This window comes from Carassius auratus, chromosome 38 (genome assembly GCF_003368295.1).
Source record: "Carassius auratus strain Wakin chromosome 38, ASM336829v1, whole genome shotgun sequence".
Classification (NCBI taxonomy): Eukaryota; Metazoa; Chordata; class Actinopteri; order Cypriniformes; family Cyprinidae; genus Carassius; species Carassius auratus.
In genome coordinates, this window is record NC_039280.1 from 19,790,219 (window position 1) to 19,810,451 (window position 20,233).

The window sequence follows — 20,233 nt, forward strand, 5'->3', positions numbered from 1 at the left end:
TTATAGTATATCAATGATACTAGATGTTGTTTTACTGTATTTTTTTTATTTTTTACAATAGTTCTACAAAGATTATACTTCATTGTGAACTGGAGATGACTGTGATGCGACAGAACTGTAATGATTAGCTGTGCTTGCATTATAGCGTAAACTCTTAGCTACTTACAGATTATCTGTAAGTGTAAACAGCACTATGTTGGTGTGTTCTGTTCCCAGAATGCATTACAGCATGAAACAAATTAATTTGCTGGTTTAAACTGTTGTTTAAAATATATGGCTTTATTTATTTTGTTTGTTGAATTACAAAATATGGTATTTTAAAAAAACATCTTCCAACGTTGTTTGGTTCCTTATGTTCTTTCAGATACGGAAAACAAAACTGTTGAAAATATTTTCCAAAATATATTTTTGTGTTTTCCACAAAGGAAAGAAATACAAGTCTGAAATGGCATGACATAGAAATTATGTCAATATTCATTTTTGGTTTGAATATCACTTTTAAATCAGTGGTCTGGAATCTTTTTAAGAGTCAAATCCATAGTCTGGTGGTAGTGCATGTGCTCCAGACATAGTGAGCCATAGTGCACATTCATACTCATTCATACTCATACTCTATACAATTTCCTGTCCCCCCTTTACTAGATACAGTATTTGAGTAGCTGACATGAATTTTTTTATATTGTATAATCATTAATCAAGTAATCATTTTTATAGCATTATACCAATAGAGACTATGTAACTACTTTAATGTAAAAAAACTGAATGTATTTGTATTTGTATGTTAAAATATACTGTAGGTAAGGTTTAGGATTACGAGCAGTGGGGTCCCAAAGTCTGAGACCACTAGTTAAAATTCATCTTTGTATTTTTATTATTAAAGTAGTATTAAATTCAAATGTAATTTTGAATCCCAGGTTTTTAATGTGGACTTTGTATTTTGATGTTTAAAAAAATCTATTGACTTATCTAATATTAAAAAAAAATTAAATCAAAAAGGCACATCATACTGTAAAAAAAATGGTGTGTTTTACTCCATTAGTATTTCAGCTTTTGTACTTCAAAATGTCATCATTAATTCAATGCCATTTCTTTGTAATTATATTTGGAAAGATTTCTTTAATCAGACTGATTGATCTTAGACATTAGCTTCTAAGGTGACTGACAACTACAATGGGCGTTTAGGGTATATAACAGATCTATGATAAAAAATTTAAGCACATTCATAATACACTATGCATGTTTTTTTGCAACCATGAAAAGCAAACATCTCCACTAGTAGTTACTATTGCAAGTCAAAACCAACAAGGACAAGATGCCTAGAATCAATAAATAATACCATTTGAAGGAGCCCTGCATTACAATTCTGAAAATATATAAAATGTATGCCACACTCTCAAGAGGCTTGCTATGCCTACTTCTTAGCGAATTAGCAACAGGGACAAGCAACTTCACACACCTAATGTGTCCATGAAGAGGTGCAAATGCATTTCAGGCTTCATGGTTTCATTGTGCATGTGTGGTGCTGAAGTGAACAGCTCCGCTGTAATCAGAAAAAAATCCTACAGCAAACAAAGCAGTCAGTACACTTGTGTCTGTGTCTTTAGGGAGTGCCCATATCAGAGCACATCTGGACTAAACTTTGTCAAAAAGTGCTTTCTAGCTTCTAAAGTTGGATGAACTTGGGTTTTCTGGACAAAATACACAACTGATCTATAATATATAGCCTCATTATATCTCTGTAAATGTTTATATATCTTGCAGTTACTTCGACAGTTTGAATTTTAATTTAATTTTGACATTTTAAATTTAGCAGGTACCTAGGTAAAGGGATAGTTCAGTTAAAAAAAGAAGAAGAAAAAAACACATTCAAACCCTGTATCACTTTCTCAAAAGAAGAGTTTTTTTTCATAGAATGAAAGTCAATGAAAGCTGACTTTCACAGTATATGGACGAAACAAAAAATACTGACAAAATGTTCATTATTGATGACGCAGTTTTAAAGGTGAACTGTCCTTTTTAAGTAAAAAGGGGCAAATAAGTTTATTACATTTAATCTGTGTTAATTTGTCAAACTATTTGCACCTCTTTCTCACTTTTCAGTTTTAAAACACCTAGAGCACAATGGTTTATTTTCTTCATTGAGGTAGAAATTACACACAAGAATTAAAGTATTAAATCCTAGATTTCTTGTGATAACTACACCAAACTCAATCATATAAAACAGACACACACAATAGAATGATTAATCTATTATTTAAGCACTGTAACTGGAAAATTAATGGATTCATGCAATTTATGAGGGGCTTTGAGGAATATTTGTGTTTCTTAGATGTACAATGGCAAGAGGTTGACTATTTTGGCCATGTATGTCAATACAGGGATTGAAGATGGGATAAACTGGGCCGGAAAAGTCAACACAGAATGAGTGAAGCAAAGCCAGCGTATCGCCATCATAGAAGGACACATTCCCTTTCTGGATATCTACACAAACTCCAAGTTTTTGGATAGTTTTCCTTACTGCCAGTTGCTTTTCATTTGAGTCCTGACAAATGAGGTATTTTCCATTACCATGATAGATGTAGCAGAATGCATTGTCAAAGTCACCGTTGCAGTGCTCTGAATCCTGATCTCCAGAAGCTGACCCATATGACAGACCAATCAGCCAGAAGGGTTTCTTCCACACAGCCACTTCCCAGTAATGGGAACCGCTGGAGAATCTCTCCTTGGCCCGGACACTGTACTGAGAGCTGATGTTTGTTTTCTGTTTCCTCTCTGGGGTTGGTTTCTTACTCCAGTGTACTTCCAGCCTGTCTGCTGACACCTCCAACTCAGGGTGTGCTGTTTCTGGGTCTAAACTTATTGCACTGAGACCTATGGGTGGGAAAAAATGATATGTCACATAATAAGGTAGGATTATTGTTAAGTCAAGAGTCTTTTATCATTGTGCATTGAAACATCACACTTACTAGACCACAGCCGCTGAGTGCTCTGAAAGACAACGTCTTCTAAGTTATCAACCAGCTGTTCAACGGTCTTCATCTTGTCAAGTGCGCTGTACTCTTGCTCTATCACAGACACAAATGGCAAATCCCCCTGGGAACTAGAGCGATGATGAAGGATTCTATTAAATATTCATTTTGGTACCAATGTCTCAAGGCATATTACTGTATAGAGGAAAAACACTTTTAAAAATTAGGGGAAAAACAGATTGGCCATTTCAATCCCCATAAAATATTTAGTTTCTCATAAAGTGCAATTTCAAGAAAATGCAGAAAGCACTCACCCTAGTCCATGTTTTTTGAAATGCTGTAAAATCAATTTCGTTTTCTGTTAGTGACCAAATACAGATGAAAAAAAAAGGAAAATATATACTTAGAAAATAAACGTATAATATGCACCTGGAGAAATCTGACATCATTCTCTTCCTCGAGGAGAGTTTGGCTTGATCTCAGTGCAGCATTAATATCATTAACATGACACTTTAGTGACTCACTCCTCCAACTCAGCCACTTACTGGTGTAAATCTCTTCTGTTTCCAGAATGGCCAACATCAGCTTCTGATCCTTCTCAATGTGGGCTTTTATCTGGCTGTATTTCTCAACTATTCTGACTCTATATGCTTCTGCATTTTTCTGCAAACCACCACAAGATGTCAAAAAAAATGCCTGGTGAACTTACAAGCTAACAGACAACAGCATATCAAAACACCTCTTGCTGCAATTATTTCAATACATTTCATTGTGATGTGTACAAACATTTATTTGGTTTAAACGTTTAGTATGAGACTCATATTGAAATACCCACCGACAGCTCAGAAAATAATGGCTCCAAATCTTGCAAAGCAGACTTAGCTAAATGCTTTCTTAATAGAAGAAGTGATTTGTTGGTCTCCAACACCTTCTGAAAACAAGAGATGTTTCCACAAGTACTCAATACACTGTTACTTTCCACAAAACTTCAGAAATAATAATGGCCTATTAAGTAATTTGACACTATCTTACTAACACAAATGTACTATATCTGTGTCAATTTAAAATTATGTAAATATACGCATGTACAATATGTAAATATATACGTAAAATATTTATATACTTTAGAAATATTTTTACAATCATTTTTAAATGATTCTTTCTTCAATAGATTGTGGACACTTCTATCACTAGACCAATCTATCAAAAGCATGTTGTTCACTCAAATTATTTGAAATGTAATTAATAAATATATCCTACCTTGAACTCTGAGCATGCCTCTTGGAGCGTAACAGCTTGATGTTTTTTGTGTGAACCAACTGCAACGCACAGACAGCACACAGCAACCTGGTCCTCCTGACAGAAGAGTTTCAGCCCCTCCCCATGCTCCTTACACTTAAAGGAAATCAAGTCTTCAGTTACTTCGATGATAGAGTGCCCTCTTAAAGCCTCTCTCTGCTGGTGCAGGAGGGTGTGAGCCGAGCACAGAGAGGCATCGCACGTGAGGCAGCTCTTCACAGCCACCTCAGTCTTCCCAATGCACTGGTCACACATGATAACTGAAGGTGACGTTTGAGATGATTCTTTCAGCAGAGGTGCTCCTGCAAAGACATCCTGAGTTTTCCTTTGAAGACTTGACTTGATCTGAAGCTCAAGGTCAGGAGGAAAGAGGATTTGACATTCCGGACAGAACAGTGGCCCTTCTCTAGATGTTTCTGGGTTATCCATGTTCCAGACCACTTGGATGCAGGTTTGACAGAAGTTGTGGCCACATGGAAGGCGGACAGGATCTGTGAAAGGCTCTACACAAACAGGACATTTTAGTTCTTCTTGTCGAGCATCCATGTCAGCAGAACTTCTACTGTCTGTGTGTGGTGGCCCGGCATTAATATTTCAAGGATGAGGTTCATATTTCAGTGCCATTATGTTATAAGTGTATTCAGTTACAATAAACTGTGCATGTCTTCTAATGCAACAATATATACAAATTTTCAAACCAATTATGACATGCACTGATAATCAAATTAATCTCGTTTATAAGTATAAACTCAAATATGGAAGAACACCACCCCAAAAAGCACACAAATGCCTTTATTGTTAAAAAAGTGTCAAATGTTTTATATATATACATATATATAACAGTATTTCTGCTATTGTAATGTACTGAATTAAACAGTCCGTATTCAAATGCAACTTTTTGTAGTTTGGAATACAGTATGCATTACTCGTTTTCATGTATTAATAATGACAATAATTGGTAAACCACTCGAAAGCCCAAATATATAATTATTATACCTGTTATTATACCTATTATAACATGTATTTTGTTGTTTGAAACGCACAAAGCAGTGCTTACCATGTTGACATTCAAAAAATCTAGCATTGCTTGTGTTTGTTGTTTTGGTAACCACAAAATCATTTTCTATTAGACAGAAAACAACGGTAACATTTTTCATTAAATTTTTATAACATGAAGCTAACGGAGAGTTCATAATAAACGAGCAGATTTGTTTATAACTACAAACTCGAGCAATAACCTCACTAATGTATCGGTGTATACAGCAGAACTTATTGCCATTCTGGTAGCACTTCATTGGGTGGAGGATGTAAAACCTAGGTTAGCAGTCATCTGTTCTGATTCTTATGCAGCACTTTCAAGCCTTGCAAGTGGACTAAAATCAACTAGGCAAGATATTATTTTTGATATTCTAGCAAGTTTATTGAGAAATAGTAATACTAGTCTTATTATGTTTCTGTGGGTCCCTGCTCATGTGGGAGTAGAGGCTAATGAAGTGGCTGACAAACTAGCTAAGCAAGCTTTAAATCATGCAGATGTTGACATACAAGTGGCTCTTAGTAAAAAAGAGGTTCAGGCTAAAGTGAAAGAAGTCACTCATAGTAAATGGCAAGAAGCATGGGATGTTGATAGCAAGGGCAGACATCTTAATAGCATCCAACAACTTGTAGGAAATGGAAGAAGTGTATATAAGAACAGGAAGGAAGATATTATCATTTCACGTCTTAGAATTGGACATTCTGGACTAAATCATTCCCTTTTTAAAATAGGAAAGCATGCAACAGGTAAATGTAGAAATTGTGATGAATCAGAGACAATAGAGCATATTTTATTTTCATGTCAACAGTACGAAAATGAAAGAATATTGCTTATTCAAGAAATGGAAAAATTGGACATTAACACTTACAATATACAAAGCTTTTTGGAATGTAATTTTGAGCAATGGAAGAAGTATAGAGCCATTATTAAATTTATTAAAGACATAGGGTTATACGGGATAATTTAGTTTTTTTTTTTTTTTTTTTTTTTTTTTTTTTTTTTTTTTTATTATTATTATTATTATTATTTTATTTTTATTTTTTTTCATTTCCTTGCTTGTCTGAGCTCCACACTCCAGTTTGGTAGGTGGCGGTAATGCACCATAAGCTGGTTTGCCAACCGCCATAAAAAATTCAGAAGAAGAAGAAGAAGAACCTCACTGACACTAGGTGGCAGTGTAAAGGTAAAGGCGACGTAAATGCAAAGAGGAAACGTTTGCTTGTTCGTGTGACGTGTTCACGGACTGTACGCGGGAATCTTGAGATCGCAGTGTTTACTTTGCAGGGATTCAGCAAGAGTTGTTCACGCAGGAAATCTTCTGTTATTAATATTCTTTGAAAGCATATGTGAGAACCGCTCGGATGACCGTTGCTACTGCAGAATATCTGCTTCTGGACGAATTACATTTGAGCCGTAATAGCGGTGGCTGAGTTTATATGTAGTTGTGAGGGGGGTTTTGATATCAGTAGAGCTAACGTTACTTTATGCTATTGGATTCTCCGAATATTATTTATTTATTTATTTACTTTCATTCCAAGATGATTAAGTGTAAATCCAGAAAATCTTCCGTAAGTAACGTTAATTTATCTCTGATGCTTTGTTTCACCCTCTTCTCTCTATGAAGATGTAACTTAACGTTAAGTTAGAAGTTATCAGCTGTGAATGTGTACTAACTAACTTGTGGTTGTTGTTGTAGATGGTCACTGGAGTTCAGTCAAACATTTCTGCCTTTTTTGTTTCAAAGGTAATATAAGACAACAATTAACTGAACTCTTTCACATGATGTTTAACTCTCAAATTCGAAAAATTGACACTTAAGACTGGTTTTGTGGTCCAGGTCACATATATGTTTGTGATTATATTTATGTAGTTACTCTTGATCCTTACATTGATTTTGGTTGTTTGATATAAGTCTTTGGAACCTTTTTAATATTTGGTATTTTTTAAATTCAATTAAAAAAGTTATTGGTACCTTGCATGTTAAAGTAAGAAATGGCCACCCGCTGTTATGTAAAAAATAAGGTTGACATCACACCATAACATCATCTTGTTTTATCAGGCTTCACCAAAGTCACCTAAAAAAATAGCAGCAGGGATTACCAGATTCCCTGTTTCATTGAAGACAGGCTTTATGGAGGATAGAAATGTCCCCTGCTCTCCAACCCCTTCTGCAGTCCCAGAGACGCCTGACAGTCTGAGGAGCGAGAACCCTTCAGACACTTCCTATGAGAACCGCTCACCTGTCTCCCGTGGCCTGCATACTAAAGGTGTCAGGGGTAAACCTAGCCTGATGGCACGCAAGCTGATGCAGCCACAGGAAACCAGCAGTCCAGAGCCAGAAGACACTTTTGAGCTCAAGAATGGCGTAAGTCACTCTGGCTCTGTAAAGAGGTTGTTGCAAAGCTCAGAGAACATCCAGAGTGCCAAACGGTCCAGGACCATGCAGAAACCACCTGATCGTGATGCAAGCTCTCCAGGGGCCAATCGAAATGCTTTTTCAAATAGTCTTGGGAAAAAAATTAAAGCAGAGTCTGTCAGTTTTGAGAGTATGAAAGGAGAAACAAATGGATTCTCAAAGCCTTTAAAAAAATCTCAACATCTGAGCTTTAGTACTAGTGAAAAAGAAAATTCACTTGCTGTAAACCTGAAGCCGGAAATAGACACGAGTACGGTTTCTGGAACGAATGATTTTGATCTTGTGACGTCATACAGTTCATGGATACAAAATGGATCTACTGAAGACAAAGAGACTTTTCACACCTGTCCACTTACTAAGAAGAGGCCCTTGAGTACTGCTGATCTGCAAGCGAAAGACAAAATTGCTGATGGAAAAACTTTGCCAGTCCCATTTGAAGATGACTTTACTGATCTGATCGACGATTGGTTTGATGATGGCATGGAGCAAAAATTGGAGACGCCAAAACCCAAGAAGTTCAGTCATGAGTATGAATGTTTTATTTTATCTATTTATGTGAGATTTTGTAATATTTTAGAGTATGTTTTTTTTTATTATTATTAAAACCAGTATTATCAGTATTAATTAATCAATATTTTGAATTAGCTTTTTTCTGTTTTTCTGTTTCTATATAATATATATATAATTTTTTAATAGATTTAAAGTTAAAAATAATAACCCCTGCTAAAAACTGGTTTCTTTAAATTTTAGAAAAAACAAAAGTATACCAGAGCATGTTATACTGGCCTCTGGTGTTCATAACCGATACTGGGTACTGGATGTACGGGACATCAACTCATCACGAAATTGCACTGAGAAGCACTTAACCATCACCTGCTCCAAGACGGCACAGTCCAGAGAGACCTGTATTCTCAAAGATGGCTGGTACAAAATGTTACTTGGCATGTGAAAAAGATTTTTTAGAGAGTTCTTTCTTTCTGATTGTCTTTTTTAATTTTTTTTATTTCCGACCACATTTCTAAAAGGGAGAGTACTCCGGTTGCTGTTGGGGATGTCATTCACTTGGAAGGGAGGTGTGTTTCTGGCTCGTGGACGATTGATAGAGACTCTGGCTTCCTGGTTCTGCTGCCTGACCTGCTGATTTCGGGGACCAGCATTGCCAACAGTATTCGCTGCATGAGGCGAGGGGTGCTGGGAGAAATGTTTAAGGTGTGAAAATATAATGTTGAGCATAAGCATATGCACTGTCGTTCAAAGTTTTTGGGGTCAGTAAATATATGTTTTTTTTTTTTCGGTTATTCAGTTGGTTAAAAATGACTAAAGATATTTATAATGTCTTTTTAGAACTTTCTATTCATCAAATAATCCTGGTAAAAATACTATGCAAAAATTACAAATGCACTGATTGCAATTTTCTTGGCAGATTCCGATTTTCGATTTTTTTTGTTAATGTGATACCGATTTTTGACGATTCTTTTAGAAGAACTATTATTGACCGCATATGCAAACAAAAATCTACTTTTCTTCAATGCAAAGTTTTATTTTCATAAAATATTATAAATAAAAAATAAAATAAGAACAAATACAAAAACTGCAAACAACGGCACAAATAAATGCAATAGAATAAACACAGCTATGAAACTAAGTTTTTCAGGTTAAGTAAGTTTTTATTCAGGTACAAAACACTAAAGAAATTAATGCAATCAAATGTACATTTTTCTGCTCCTAAACTGTAAGTCGTAACCATCAGAATTTAAGTGAAAGAAGTGAGGCCGGTCACAGATCCGGGCCGATCATAAGGAAAATCACCGGATTCTGATCCCTGGCCGATCAATCGGCGCATCTCTAGCAAAAATACAGCAAAAATATTAAGCGCCACTCTTTACATTGATCATTGATCATAATAACAAGAAATGTTTTTTTGAGCACCAAGAAACTGCTGAAAATTCACCTTCGCGGTCAAGGAAATACATAACATTTAAAAATATATTAAAATGTACCAATATATCACAATTTGCTGTTTGTACAGTATTTTTGAGATTAGTATTGATATTTTAAGATTAAAAAATCTTACTGGCAAAACTTTTTAGTAATATATTATAATGTATGGTATGGAAAATGTATATTCATTTTCAGATTTGTTAGATTATATTTCACAGCGTATTAATGAGCATGCACAATTAAATCTCAATATCTAGTAGCCATCAACAGCAGAATGTACATACATACTGCTCATATGAATGTTTTCAACAATGGAGAATACTGAGCATTTATGTCTTTCCCTTAATTGGATGATGCAAACCTTTCTTTATTGTTGTTGTTGTCAAAATTGTAGTGCTTCAAATAATGAAACTGTTTGTGGTTTTTAAACAGGCATTTGATGGTGGATCTAAGCAGATGTTAAATGGTACCATAGTTCATGATATCTTCCAAAAAGCAGCCATGTCCTCAGATTTCTCCCTAGAGCGGATACAGAGGCTTGCTGCGGAGGCCCTAAGAAACCCCAACTACCTCGGACAAATGTAAGAGCTATCTTGTAACATCTCCACCTTTAGAGGCATATAAGATGTATCTTTAGAAGCTATAGTTTTTTTTTCTTAAATCTCAAATACAGTATTTGATGACAGCAGTAAAGATCTGTTATGTGCTTGTCTATTACTTACTTTATTTAGGTATAGTCTAAAGCTGACCCAGGCTGACATGAAACAGGAAGTAGATGAATATCTTCCCTCTTTATCTGAGTGGTCAAAACACTACCTCCACACTTCACCACAAGCTGGACAAAAGCAGCTCACTCTCAAACTGTGAGTGTATTTATATATATGTATTTATTTTTAAGAAGATTGAGAACATGGTCGATTCAGTTTAATATTATGAATAAATGTAATGGTTTTTGTGGTTATTTACCATCAGCCCTAGTGACGGGGCTCTGAGCAAGCAAGATGCCACCTGTAGCGTGACATTCACAGATTTTGCGGACATCGAGGAGAACATCTGGTGTCCACGTTTTGGCCTGAAGGGGAAGATCGATGTCACAGCTGGAGTTAGGATTCATCGGAGAGGCAGAAAGCCCACAGAGAGGATTGTGCCGCTGGAGCTGAAAACCGGCAAGGAGTCAAACTCCATTGAGCATCGCAGTCAGGTACAAAACGCAACTTTGTAGACATGTCACGTGTTAACAGTATTACTGTGTGTCACTCCTGAATATCATTCATTATTTGAATTTTATTAAGGTTATCCTGTACACTTTGATGAGCTCATCTAGACGTTGCGATCCAGAGGCAGGTTTCCTAGTCTACTTGAAGACTGGCAGTCTACATCCTGTTGTGGGCAACCACATGGACAGGAGAGGTTAGTTTGTTAGGTTTCTTTAAATGTAACATAATGTCATCATTTGCTTACCCTCAATCAGTTCATATATCTTCAAAACACAAGTTAAGGTATTTTAATGGAAAATGAGGTTTCTATGCCAATAGAAAGTATCAAGCTACTTGATTCATATGGATTACTTTTACAATCTTTTTCTGAACTTTTTGAAGCATGAAACATTTGAGTTAGTCGACAGCAGAGAGACAGAAATCCCTTCGATTTCATCAAAAATATCTTCACTTATGTTCAAAAAAAGATTCTGATAGCTTATCATGAGGGTGAGTAATGAATGACAGAATTTACATTGTTGGGTGAACTATCCCTTCAGATCATGTAGTTTCATACAGATGTTGCAAGAATTTACTTGTAGTCATAACAGAGTAACATTGAAATCAAAGATAGCCTTATATCCTGCTTATGACTGTACTGATAAATATTTTTTCTGTCACAGAGCTGATTAAAATAAGAAACTCATTGGCCCATCACATCGGAAACAATCTTATTAAGGAGAAAGGAAAAAGTCGAATGGCCCCATTGCCTGCCATTGTGTCTGACCAGCAGGCATGCAAGTACTGTCCTCAGAAAAGGAACTGTGCAGTTTACAGCAGGTACTGTTTTTTTCCCTCTCTTCATGCATCATCTTCCATTACAACTTCAAACAGAGTTTTGTAATTCCACTGAGCTTCAGCGGAAATGCATCATTTTGTATAGAGCTATAGAGAGAGATCCCATGGAGAACTGTAGTGAAGATCCACAGGCCTTTGTGCAGTCGGAGAGCGAGCACCTCAGCCGTGTGCACCTCCAGTACTTCAGCCACTGGTTGCTGCTCTGCATGCTGGAGGCTCTCACCATGGAGAACAAAGCAGGTCGCCGCAATATCTGGCTTCAGACTGCCCAGCAGAGGTGGGTGTTTTATGAAATATTACTTTTACTGTACTCCCCCTCAAAATCATTCCATCCAAACCCATTCAGAAGACTTTTGTTCAACTTTGAAGCACAAATAGTTGCAATTTCTAGAGATTTTTGTTTCACCAAAAATAAAGACAAAATCCATATGAATCAAGCTACTTGATTCATATGGATTACTTTTACAATGTTTTTCTGAACTTTTTGAAGCATGAAACATTTGAGGTAGTTGACAGCAGAGAGACCGAAATCCCTTAGATTTCATCAAAAATATTTACATGTTTTATTGGCCTTAATAAAACATGTAAATAAAACTAAATAAATAAAAGAATAAAGGCCCATTCACACCAAGAACGATAACTATAAAGATAACGATATTAGCATCCACACCAGCAAACTATATTGTCTGTGTATTTTAACCGGATGCGCGTCTGCTGCTTTAAATTATCGAGCTCATTACAGCAGGATTGATTATGATTGGTTGGCAATGTTTTTATCGTTCATCAGAAAAAAAAAAATTGTTCTGAAAGTGATTCCAACGATATCGTTTCTCTGTGCCTTTTTCGTTATAGTTGTGGTGTGGACTCGATTTTTACGATTTTTAGAACTATATCTTTATCGTTATCTTTATAATTATTGTGCCTGGTGTGAACGGGCCTTAACAGTGGTGGTTTGAATTAATTGAATGCTTTTGGCCTTAATGAATGTTTCTGTTGCATCAGTATTCTTATGTTGTTCATTCTCAGGGAGAAAAGTGGTGGCTGCGTGGGTAACATGCAGTTAGCTGGAGACGTCAGCGTCGTGTCTGATGGTGTATATAAGCACAGCTTTGTGAGGAAGGAGAGCGATCAGACACTGACTGGGCTGATAGTGGGTGACAGGATTGTGGTCAGTGATCAGGACTTGATGCTTATAGGCCTAGCCACGGGATACGTCACAGAAATAACTGTCAGTGGAGTGACTTGCTCTTTGGACAAGTAAGCCTCTTGCAGATGCTTTTTGTAATGCTGTTTAGTGGTCGACCGATATATCGGCCTATATTTGGTATTTTTCAAATATCGGCATCGGCCGGTAAGTTTTTCTGCTTAGCCGATGTGTTCAAGGCAGAACTCTTATTTTGACTGAGTTGAGAAAGGCAATGCCATCAGCATTAACACGCATTTATGTAATATAAACAAATCTTTGAATGGTCAATGAACATTTAATTTCACATACCTTCCAAATGAATGAATGGCAGAGACGTGCTGGTTTGTTTACTACATAGACTGAAGCGCATGACGCTTGCAGTAATTTCAGCATCTGCCGTGTCAATGAGGACATAAATACATAAACTACATCACCAGAACTGTTCTGAGTCACTTCACAAGCATTTTACCGTTTCATTTGAGTAAAATCAGTGTAAATGTAAAGATATTCACGGCAACCCGTTAAAATAAGTTCATTTTTTCATAAAGGCATTGTGCTAGAAATATTACTATTATTTAGTAGAATGTATGTGATACTGCTACTACTGTTGAAAAAAAAATTATACAACTTTATTTTTTTTAAGAAATAAATCACACTATTTTTACTGTTTTTCATAATTATATTACTTGTAGAAAAAACTTTAAACACAATTGTAAATAATATAAAGATGGCATTGGTTTTATTTTCTAGTGATAATTTTTTTTTTTTTTTCAAATTAGCATATTTTTGTGTTTTGCTTTGGTACCGAAATTGGTACAGAGAACCGTGGATTTTCACTGGTATCGGTACCGAATACTGAAATTTTGGTACCGTGATAAAACACTATTTTACACATTTATTTTTTTAATCCATTGTCAAATGATTTACAATTTCTTAAATATAAAATTTTTTATATATCGGCTAACGAGCCCCCTGCTTTCCAAGATATCAGCATCAGCTGTCATAAAAAAACAGATCAGTCGACCACTAATGCTGTTTAATATTACTGAATCTGAAATGTTCAAGGGTACATCAAAGCTTAATTCCACATTCATAAAATTTCCAGAAACCTTTCCAAGTATTCCTTAAATACGGTTTTCCGACTGGACCAGGATGAAGGTGCAGGCGGTCTTAGCACCCATTTAGGAAACCTATCTATGTTAATGGAAAACACTCCAAACAGGTCTGATTCTAATTTTCTTTTTGTTCTTTTGACTTTAAATGTCTCACTGATAGTGTTTTTTGTTCTATATTAAAAGCTATAAAATGTCTATTTTTCTGCAGTGAAAGACTGAGGGAGCTGATTGTGGAATTCAGGCCTCCTCAGTTCATTGACAGCCTCAGCAGTGTTTTGCCACGAGACGCCAAGGACACTGTGGCCAGCATCCTGAAAGGTGTTCAAACACTAACATTGAACCATAATCTCAATATTTCTGCGGCCAGTTGCTTTAAAACATGCCCTTGATGTGTTCTTTGAATAACAGAACTTCTCTGTTCCTGTCTGATGAATGAGTTTTAATTATGTTTCCTTTTAGGACTCAACAAACCCCAGAAACAAGCCATGAAAAAAGTGCTACTATCCAAAGACTACACACTTATTGTGGGAATGCCAGGTACTGGGAAAACTACCACCATCTGTACACTGGTAAGAACTAATGAATTTCGAAAACCAGTTGAGTTTTAAGACAACTGTAAATTAGGTCGTTTAAAGGGGGGGTGAAATGCTCATTTTCACTCAATCTCCTGTTAATCTTGAGTACCTATAGAGTAGTACTGCATCCTTCATAACTCCAAAAAGCCTTTAGTTGTATTATATTTATAAGGGAAAAATAGTCTGAGCCGATTTTTTTCGGAAAAACACGAGCCGCTGGAGGCGTGACGTGTGGGCGGAGCTAAAGAATCACGTGCGCGAGTAGGCTTTTGCGTTGAGAGCCGTTGGAAGTTGTGACATTACCGTGAGGAAAAAAAAAACATCATCCAAAACAAACCATGGCTAACAGTCAGATTCAGCGTATATTTATGATCCAGAATCAGATCCCGAGGCTGAAACTGAACGAGAGCAGCAGCAGCAACGACTACAACAGCGTCTCTATGTGGTATGTATTGAAACTGTATATATTTGCTTATGTAACCCCTCTCTCCCGGGTCCTTTCTGACGCTCCGAGCACTCGCTTCGAGCGGGGCTCGAACCCGGGTCTCCTCAACAAGGAGGCTAAATGGCTACAGCCACTAGCGTCTGTTGCTAGTGCGTCTCTTGAGATCGTGGAGGTTTACCTGCACAGGACTACTCACTGGCCTCCGTAACACTTAACGGTTTTGGAAAATGACTAAGTTCCACTTTGTCGTCTTTTTTTTTTCTTTAAAGGTGTACAAGGTTTACTTGATGTGCTTATGCGCGGATAGCTAAGTTAACAACACAGAGATATTTGAAGCAGTTTTACTCACCGCCTGCGGTTCCAACACACGATCGTGACCCTTTTTCGTTGGGACTGCATCATCCTTAAGAAATAAACGATGTGCAAATCCGCCGTCAAACTGGGCCTTGTTTGTAAAACAAGCATCTTCGAAATGCAGGGAACAAACACAAACACTTGCACAACTCCGTTGATGCTCTGTAAAAATAAACCCCATCCACTGGTCCCTTAATGCTGTTTTTTCTTTGGTAATCTGTGCAGGGTTGTCTTGCCCTCGCAACCAAAAACACACTTCTTTTGTGACATTTCGCTCTCGCTCTGGTCAGTGAATGTCTCGTCTCTGCTCTGCTATACGGGAGCGAGCGCTCTTCCGGCAGACGCGCCCTTAGGACCCATATAAGGAAATTCCGCTCCATCTAACGTCACACAGAGCCATACTCGAAAAAAAACGAAACTTGTGACAAACCGGAAGGAGTATTTTTGGAACAAAAATACTCCTTCAAACGTACAACTTAATTTTTGAAACTTTGTCCATGTTTAGCATGGGAATCCAACTCTTTAACAGTGTAAAAAACTCAGTATGCATGAAATAGCATTTCACCCCCCCTTTAAGCATCGATATGTGACTATCGTAGATTCGTACATCGCAGGATGTGCCATGTAGGCTGTCGTAGTTGATCTGTTATTCATTAACTGTATGGGCGAGAGTGAGAGAGTGAGAGTGAGCGCGTGCGCGAGAGAGAGCGTGAGAGAAAGAGCGTGTGCGAGAGCGAGCCCCGGCCGCACACTCAATGTCTTTAAACAACATGAGCGCTGTCTTGCTCTCTCTTATTGCTCTCTCTCTCTCTGCATATTAATCAACTGACACAATGGTGTCGATATTTAAATAATTTTAAATGAGAATGTAAGTGTGCTCACCCATTTCTTTTTGTAAGAAAAAATTTGATTAGATTTCATATCGCAATATATATCTCAGAAAAATAAAATATCGCAATGTAATTTTTTCCCAATATCGTGCAGCCCTAAACTGTATTCAGTTTCTTGTCATAATTTTGTTTGCATTACTTTTTTTTTATATATATATACCCTCTTTCTGACCTGTGGAGTGAAATTGTTTTTGCTACTGGTTTCTATATACAGAGGAATATTAATCTGACAAGTATTTTACACTTCCTTGTTTTACAGGTACGTATACTCCATGCTTGTGGCTTCAGTGTACTTCTGACTAGCTACACTCACTCTGCTGTGGACAACATCCTCCTGAAACTAAAGAGGTTTAAGATTGGCTTCCTGCGACTCGGTCGTTCTCAAAAAGTGCACCATGACATCCTGCCCTTCACAGAGGAGTCATGTCGGGCCAAAGGCATCCAAACACTAGAAGAGCTGGAACAACTGTATAACAAAGAAGTAATTTCTTTTGATTTGGTGCTTGAAATGTTAAGCTGTTTAATATTCAGAAGTTCAAAAGAACAGCAATTATTTGAATTATTATTATACATTTTTTTGTAACATTCGAAATCTTTACTCTCACTTTTGATCATAAAAGTTTTGATTTCTTTCTAAACCCCAAACTTTTGAACTGTAACGAATATGACAGGATTGTTCAATCTCTGATTGATTGCTCTACATATAAAACATCCAAACTGTTTTGTAAAGCTTACCCCATTTTCTTTGTAGCTGATTGTGGCCACCACCTGTATGGGTGTAAAGCACCCAATATTCAGCCGTAGACGCTTTGACTTCTGCATCGTGGATGAGGCATCTCAGATCAGTCAACCTGTATGTTTGGGTCCGCTGTTCTACGCCCAGCGCTTTGTCCTGGTGGGAGACCACCAACAACTTCCTCCGATTGTACAGAATGCTGAAGCCAGGTAGTACACTTGTATACTCATTCATAACTTGTCATGTTTTAATGAAGCTTGTCATGTTAAGCCTCTGAATACAGCAGTTACACTATCACGACATTAATATACCTCATTCCCCATTGCTCTTATTTTTACTCAGAACACTGGGCATGGATGAGAGTTTGTTCAAACGTCTGGAGCACCATAGTGATGCAGTTGTTCAGCTGAATGTGCAGTACCGAATGAACAGGTGGGAGATACATCAGTCAAACATATATGCGATTGTTAAATGGAAATAAATAACAATATATACGTCAAATTTAATATCCAACTTTCTTCATCGTAGAAGTAAGCCTATGGGCAAGACTTAAGGTTTATTAGCCGTTGTAGGAAATAACGAGAAGAATAACAACATGCAGTAAACGGTAAAACTGTTTGCACTACAAACCAGTGTGTTCATTATTAAGATAATACGTTAAAATAATATGGTAAGACACACTCATTTTCAATATAAAGCAGCAAAACAAACTGTTTTGTACAGCTATAAGTAGCTGAAAGTGGATGAGATCAAAAGCTAGACCTAAAGAATTTACAAATGGCCGTGCCCATTTTTACAGGAAGAAAAAAGTGGATAAGGAGTTAAAAATTTTGACCAAATCTTTAAATAATTTTTGCCCATAAAATTGTTTAAAATAGTTCACCCAAAAATTTTAATTCTGTCATTAATTTCTCACCCTCATATGATTCCAAACTTGTAAGAACTTCAATATTTGGAACATAAATGAAGATATTTTTGATGAATTCCAAGAGCTTCCTGACCCTGCATAGACCGCAACACAACTACCACATTCAAGGTCCTGAAAGATAATAAAGTCATCATTCAAATAGCCCATGTGACATCAGTGGTTTAACTGTAATTTTATGAAACTATTAGAATAGCTTTTGTGTGCAAAGAAAACAAAAATACCTTTATTCAAAAAAAAAATTCTCTACTGTGTCAGACTTCAGCACATGTTCTAAACAGCACCTCAATGCATATGTCCGGGTACTTTAGTCAATGCATGGTGGAGACTTGAGACAGAAGGGAAGAATTGTTGAATGAAATAATTTTCGTAGCTTCATAAAATTTCAGTTGAATCACTGATGTCACCTGGGCTATTTCATCCTTCTAGGACTTGAACTTGGTAGCTGCGTTGCTGTCTATTCATGGTCCTAGAGATCTCGTATTTCATCAAAAATATCTTAATTTGTGTTCTGAAAACAAACAAAGGTCTTATGGGTTTGGAATAACCATTGTCATTTTTGGGTGAACTATCCCTTAGATATTAAATGTATCTTAAATGGACATTAAAAACTCTATTATTGGAATACTAATAGGTGATTTTTCCTATACATATTTGAGAATGTTCACAAGCAGCAGTTCCAGCTTTTACACTTGCCCTTTTCTATCCTGCAGTGCGATCATGTCCCTGAGCAATGCTCTGATGTACGAGGGCCGACTGGAGTGTGGCTCTGAGAGGACGGCAAGCGCGGTGCTGCAGCTGCCCGGTAGAGCTCAGGTTGAGAAGGAGCTGGACCTGTTTGTGTGTCAGCCGCAGTATAGCGCTTGGGTCCAGGCTGCGCTGGATCCCAATAGTCCTGTCTGTTTCCTGGACACGTCTGAGGTCAGTCTGACTGCTTCTTTTTTCTTAGTCTTAATCTCATTTGGCCGGTTATAGAATCCTGAATTTGTTATTCATTTACTTTTAGCATTATGTACTGTACCTTTCTTTAGGTTCCCGCTCCTGAGACGGTGGAGAAAAGTGGCATCAGCAACCACATGGAAGCTATATTGGTCCATGCAATTGTCACTCTGCTACTCAAGGTCCGAACATAAACATTTGTTGTGAACCCCCCCCCCCTTAATATTTGAAATTCTATTTAATTTAAATTGTGTTGTAGGCTGGATGCAGAGCGTCTGATATTGGGGTCATTGCTCCATATCGACAACAGCTAAAAGCCATCTCCAGTCTGCTCCAGGGAGACGCCTATAAAGCTCTGGAAGTCAACACAGTGGACAAATACCAAGGACGTGACAAAAGCGTCATCATTGTGTCCTTTGTTCGAAGCAACCCTGAAGGCAACGTAAGTGGCCTTCCCACCCTGAATTTAAACAAACTAAATATTTAATATTTAAGCCAATTAACGGTTCATCGCAGTGATTGAGTATATGATGCATGGGCCATTATGTGCTCGATTATTTCATTATTCTCATGTGTAAACTCATTTTACAGCTGGGTGAGTTGCTCCAAGACTGGCGCAGGCTGAATGTGGCCATCACTAGAGCCAAACACAAGCTCCTCATGCTGGGCTCAGCGCCCTCTCTTCGCCGCTACGCACCGCTAGAGAAACTTCTCTGCCACCTTCAACAGGAAGATATGATATCCTTTACAGCTGTGTTTATGTATGAGAATCTTATTGCCGGTTCATTCAGGGACTTTTTATCACTATTTCCTTGAAATTAGTTAAGCCAGTAATACATTATTCATTTTATTATTCAACTTTTTAGTGAAACAAAATTTTTGAAGTTCTCCTTAATTTCATTCACATCTTCCAGCTGCCTGCTGCTGCCCATGAGGCACTACCCAGAATCCACTTGTGATAACAACAAAAAACTTTCTGATCCATAGTTTGTCAAAGATAATGCTGTGAAACTTTTACTTGAAGAAAATCTAAGTGAAATGGTCAACATAAGCTTCAAATGACTAAAGACTGCTTTTATTATTTTTATATAATAGATGCACCGTTTAATAATAAATCACTGCTGACAGGCCCTAATACATAATTACACTCATGAGTTTCTTTACTCAACTAATTCCTACCTCCTTGTTGCATATTTTTTAATTCATTCGTTTTATCCATGTAAGCGTTTTGTGTATGTGTTTTATATATATATATTTTTTTTACGAATTACACTGACTTTCTCTTTGAATTAAAATAAAAAGAACAGCTTGCAGGTCTGTGTACTTGGATTTTATTAAATGACACATGACTTG

The 20,233-nt window shown here is 37.0% G+C and overlaps 2 protein-coding genes across 3 annotated transcripts; one reads left to right on the top strand and one right to left on the bottom strand.

Annotated features, from left to right (window-relative positions):
• Positions 1-2,034: 2,034 nt before the first annotated feature.
• On the bottom strand, positions 2,035-4,831 carry LOC113057549 (E3 ubiquitin-protein ligase TRIM41). Its single transcript, XM_026224972.1, has 6 exons — positions 4,230-4,831; positions 3,805-3,900; positions 3,399-3,632; positions 3,284-3,306; positions 2,967-3,100; positions 2,035-2,871 (listed from the first exon to the last, which is right to left on the bottom strand). The coding sequence occupies exons 1-6, from the start codon at positions 4,812-4,814 to the stop codon at positions 2,294-2,296; spliced, it is 1,650 nt and encodes a 549-aa protein (XP_026080757.1). The 5' UTR covers positions 4,815-4,831; the 3' UTR covers positions 2,035-2,293.
• A 1,721-nt stretch (positions 4,832-6,552) lies between these two features.
• On the top strand, positions 6,553-20,193 carry dna2 (DNA replication helicase/nuclease 2). 2 transcript variants are annotated; one of them, XM_026224645.1, is made up of 23 exons: positions 6,553-6,872; positions 7,001-7,048; positions 7,364-8,247; positions 8,471-8,644; positions 8,746-8,929; positions 10,094-10,242; positions 10,393-10,524; positions 10,634-10,862; positions 10,954-11,071; positions 11,541-11,697; positions 11,801-11,992; positions 12,742-12,972; positions 14,007-14,123; positions 14,225-14,334; positions 14,476-14,585; positions 16,540-16,761; positions 17,032-17,225; positions 17,359-17,448; positions 18,655-18,862; positions 18,973-19,062; positions 19,140-19,322; positions 19,472-19,618; positions 19,786-20,193. In XM_026224645.1, exons 1-23 carry the CDS (start codon positions 6,789-6,791, stop codon positions 19,837-19,839), a joined length of 4,107 nt encoding a protein of 1,368 aa, XP_026080430.1. In that variant the 5' UTR covers positions 6,553-6,788; the 3' UTR covers positions 19,840-20,193. The 2 variants fall into 2 exon arrangements, with proteins under 2 accessions (XP_026080430.1, XP_026080431.1); XM_026224646.1 differs by lacking the exon at positions 7,001-7,048.
• Positions 20,194-20,233: the final 40 nt, after the last annotated feature.

What these genes read in the sequence shown, in the direction of transcription:
- dna2 (XM_026224645.1), top strand. Translation starts at nt 6,789, where the DNA reads ATGCTATTGGATTCTCCGAATATTATTTATTTATTTATTTACTTTCAT. An exon ending in TGTATTCTCAAAGATGGCTG is followed by an intron (nt 8,645 to 8,745) that starts GTACAAAATGTT and finishes CATTTCTAAAAG; the next exon opens with GGAGAGTACTCCGGTTGCTG. An exon ending in ACCTTCAACAGGAAGATATG is followed by an intron (nt 19,619 to 19,785) that starts ATATCCTTTACA and finishes AATTTCATTCAC; the next exon opens with ATCTTCCAGCTGCCTGCTGC.
- LOC113057549 (XM_026224972.1), bottom strand. Translation starts at nt 4,814, where the DNA reads ATGGATGCTCGACAAGAAGAACTAAAATGTCCTGTTTGTGTAGAGCCT. An exon ending in AGGCATGCTCAGAGTTCAAG is followed by an intron (nt 3,901 to 4,229) that starts GTAGGATATATT and finishes TCTTGTTTTCAG; the next exon opens with AAGGTGTTGGAGACCAACAA. An exon ending in CACTCAGCGGCTGTGGTCTA is followed by an intron (nt 2,872 to 2,966) that starts GTAAGTGTGATG and finishes TCCCACCCATAG; the next exon opens with GTCTCAGTGCAATAAGTTTA.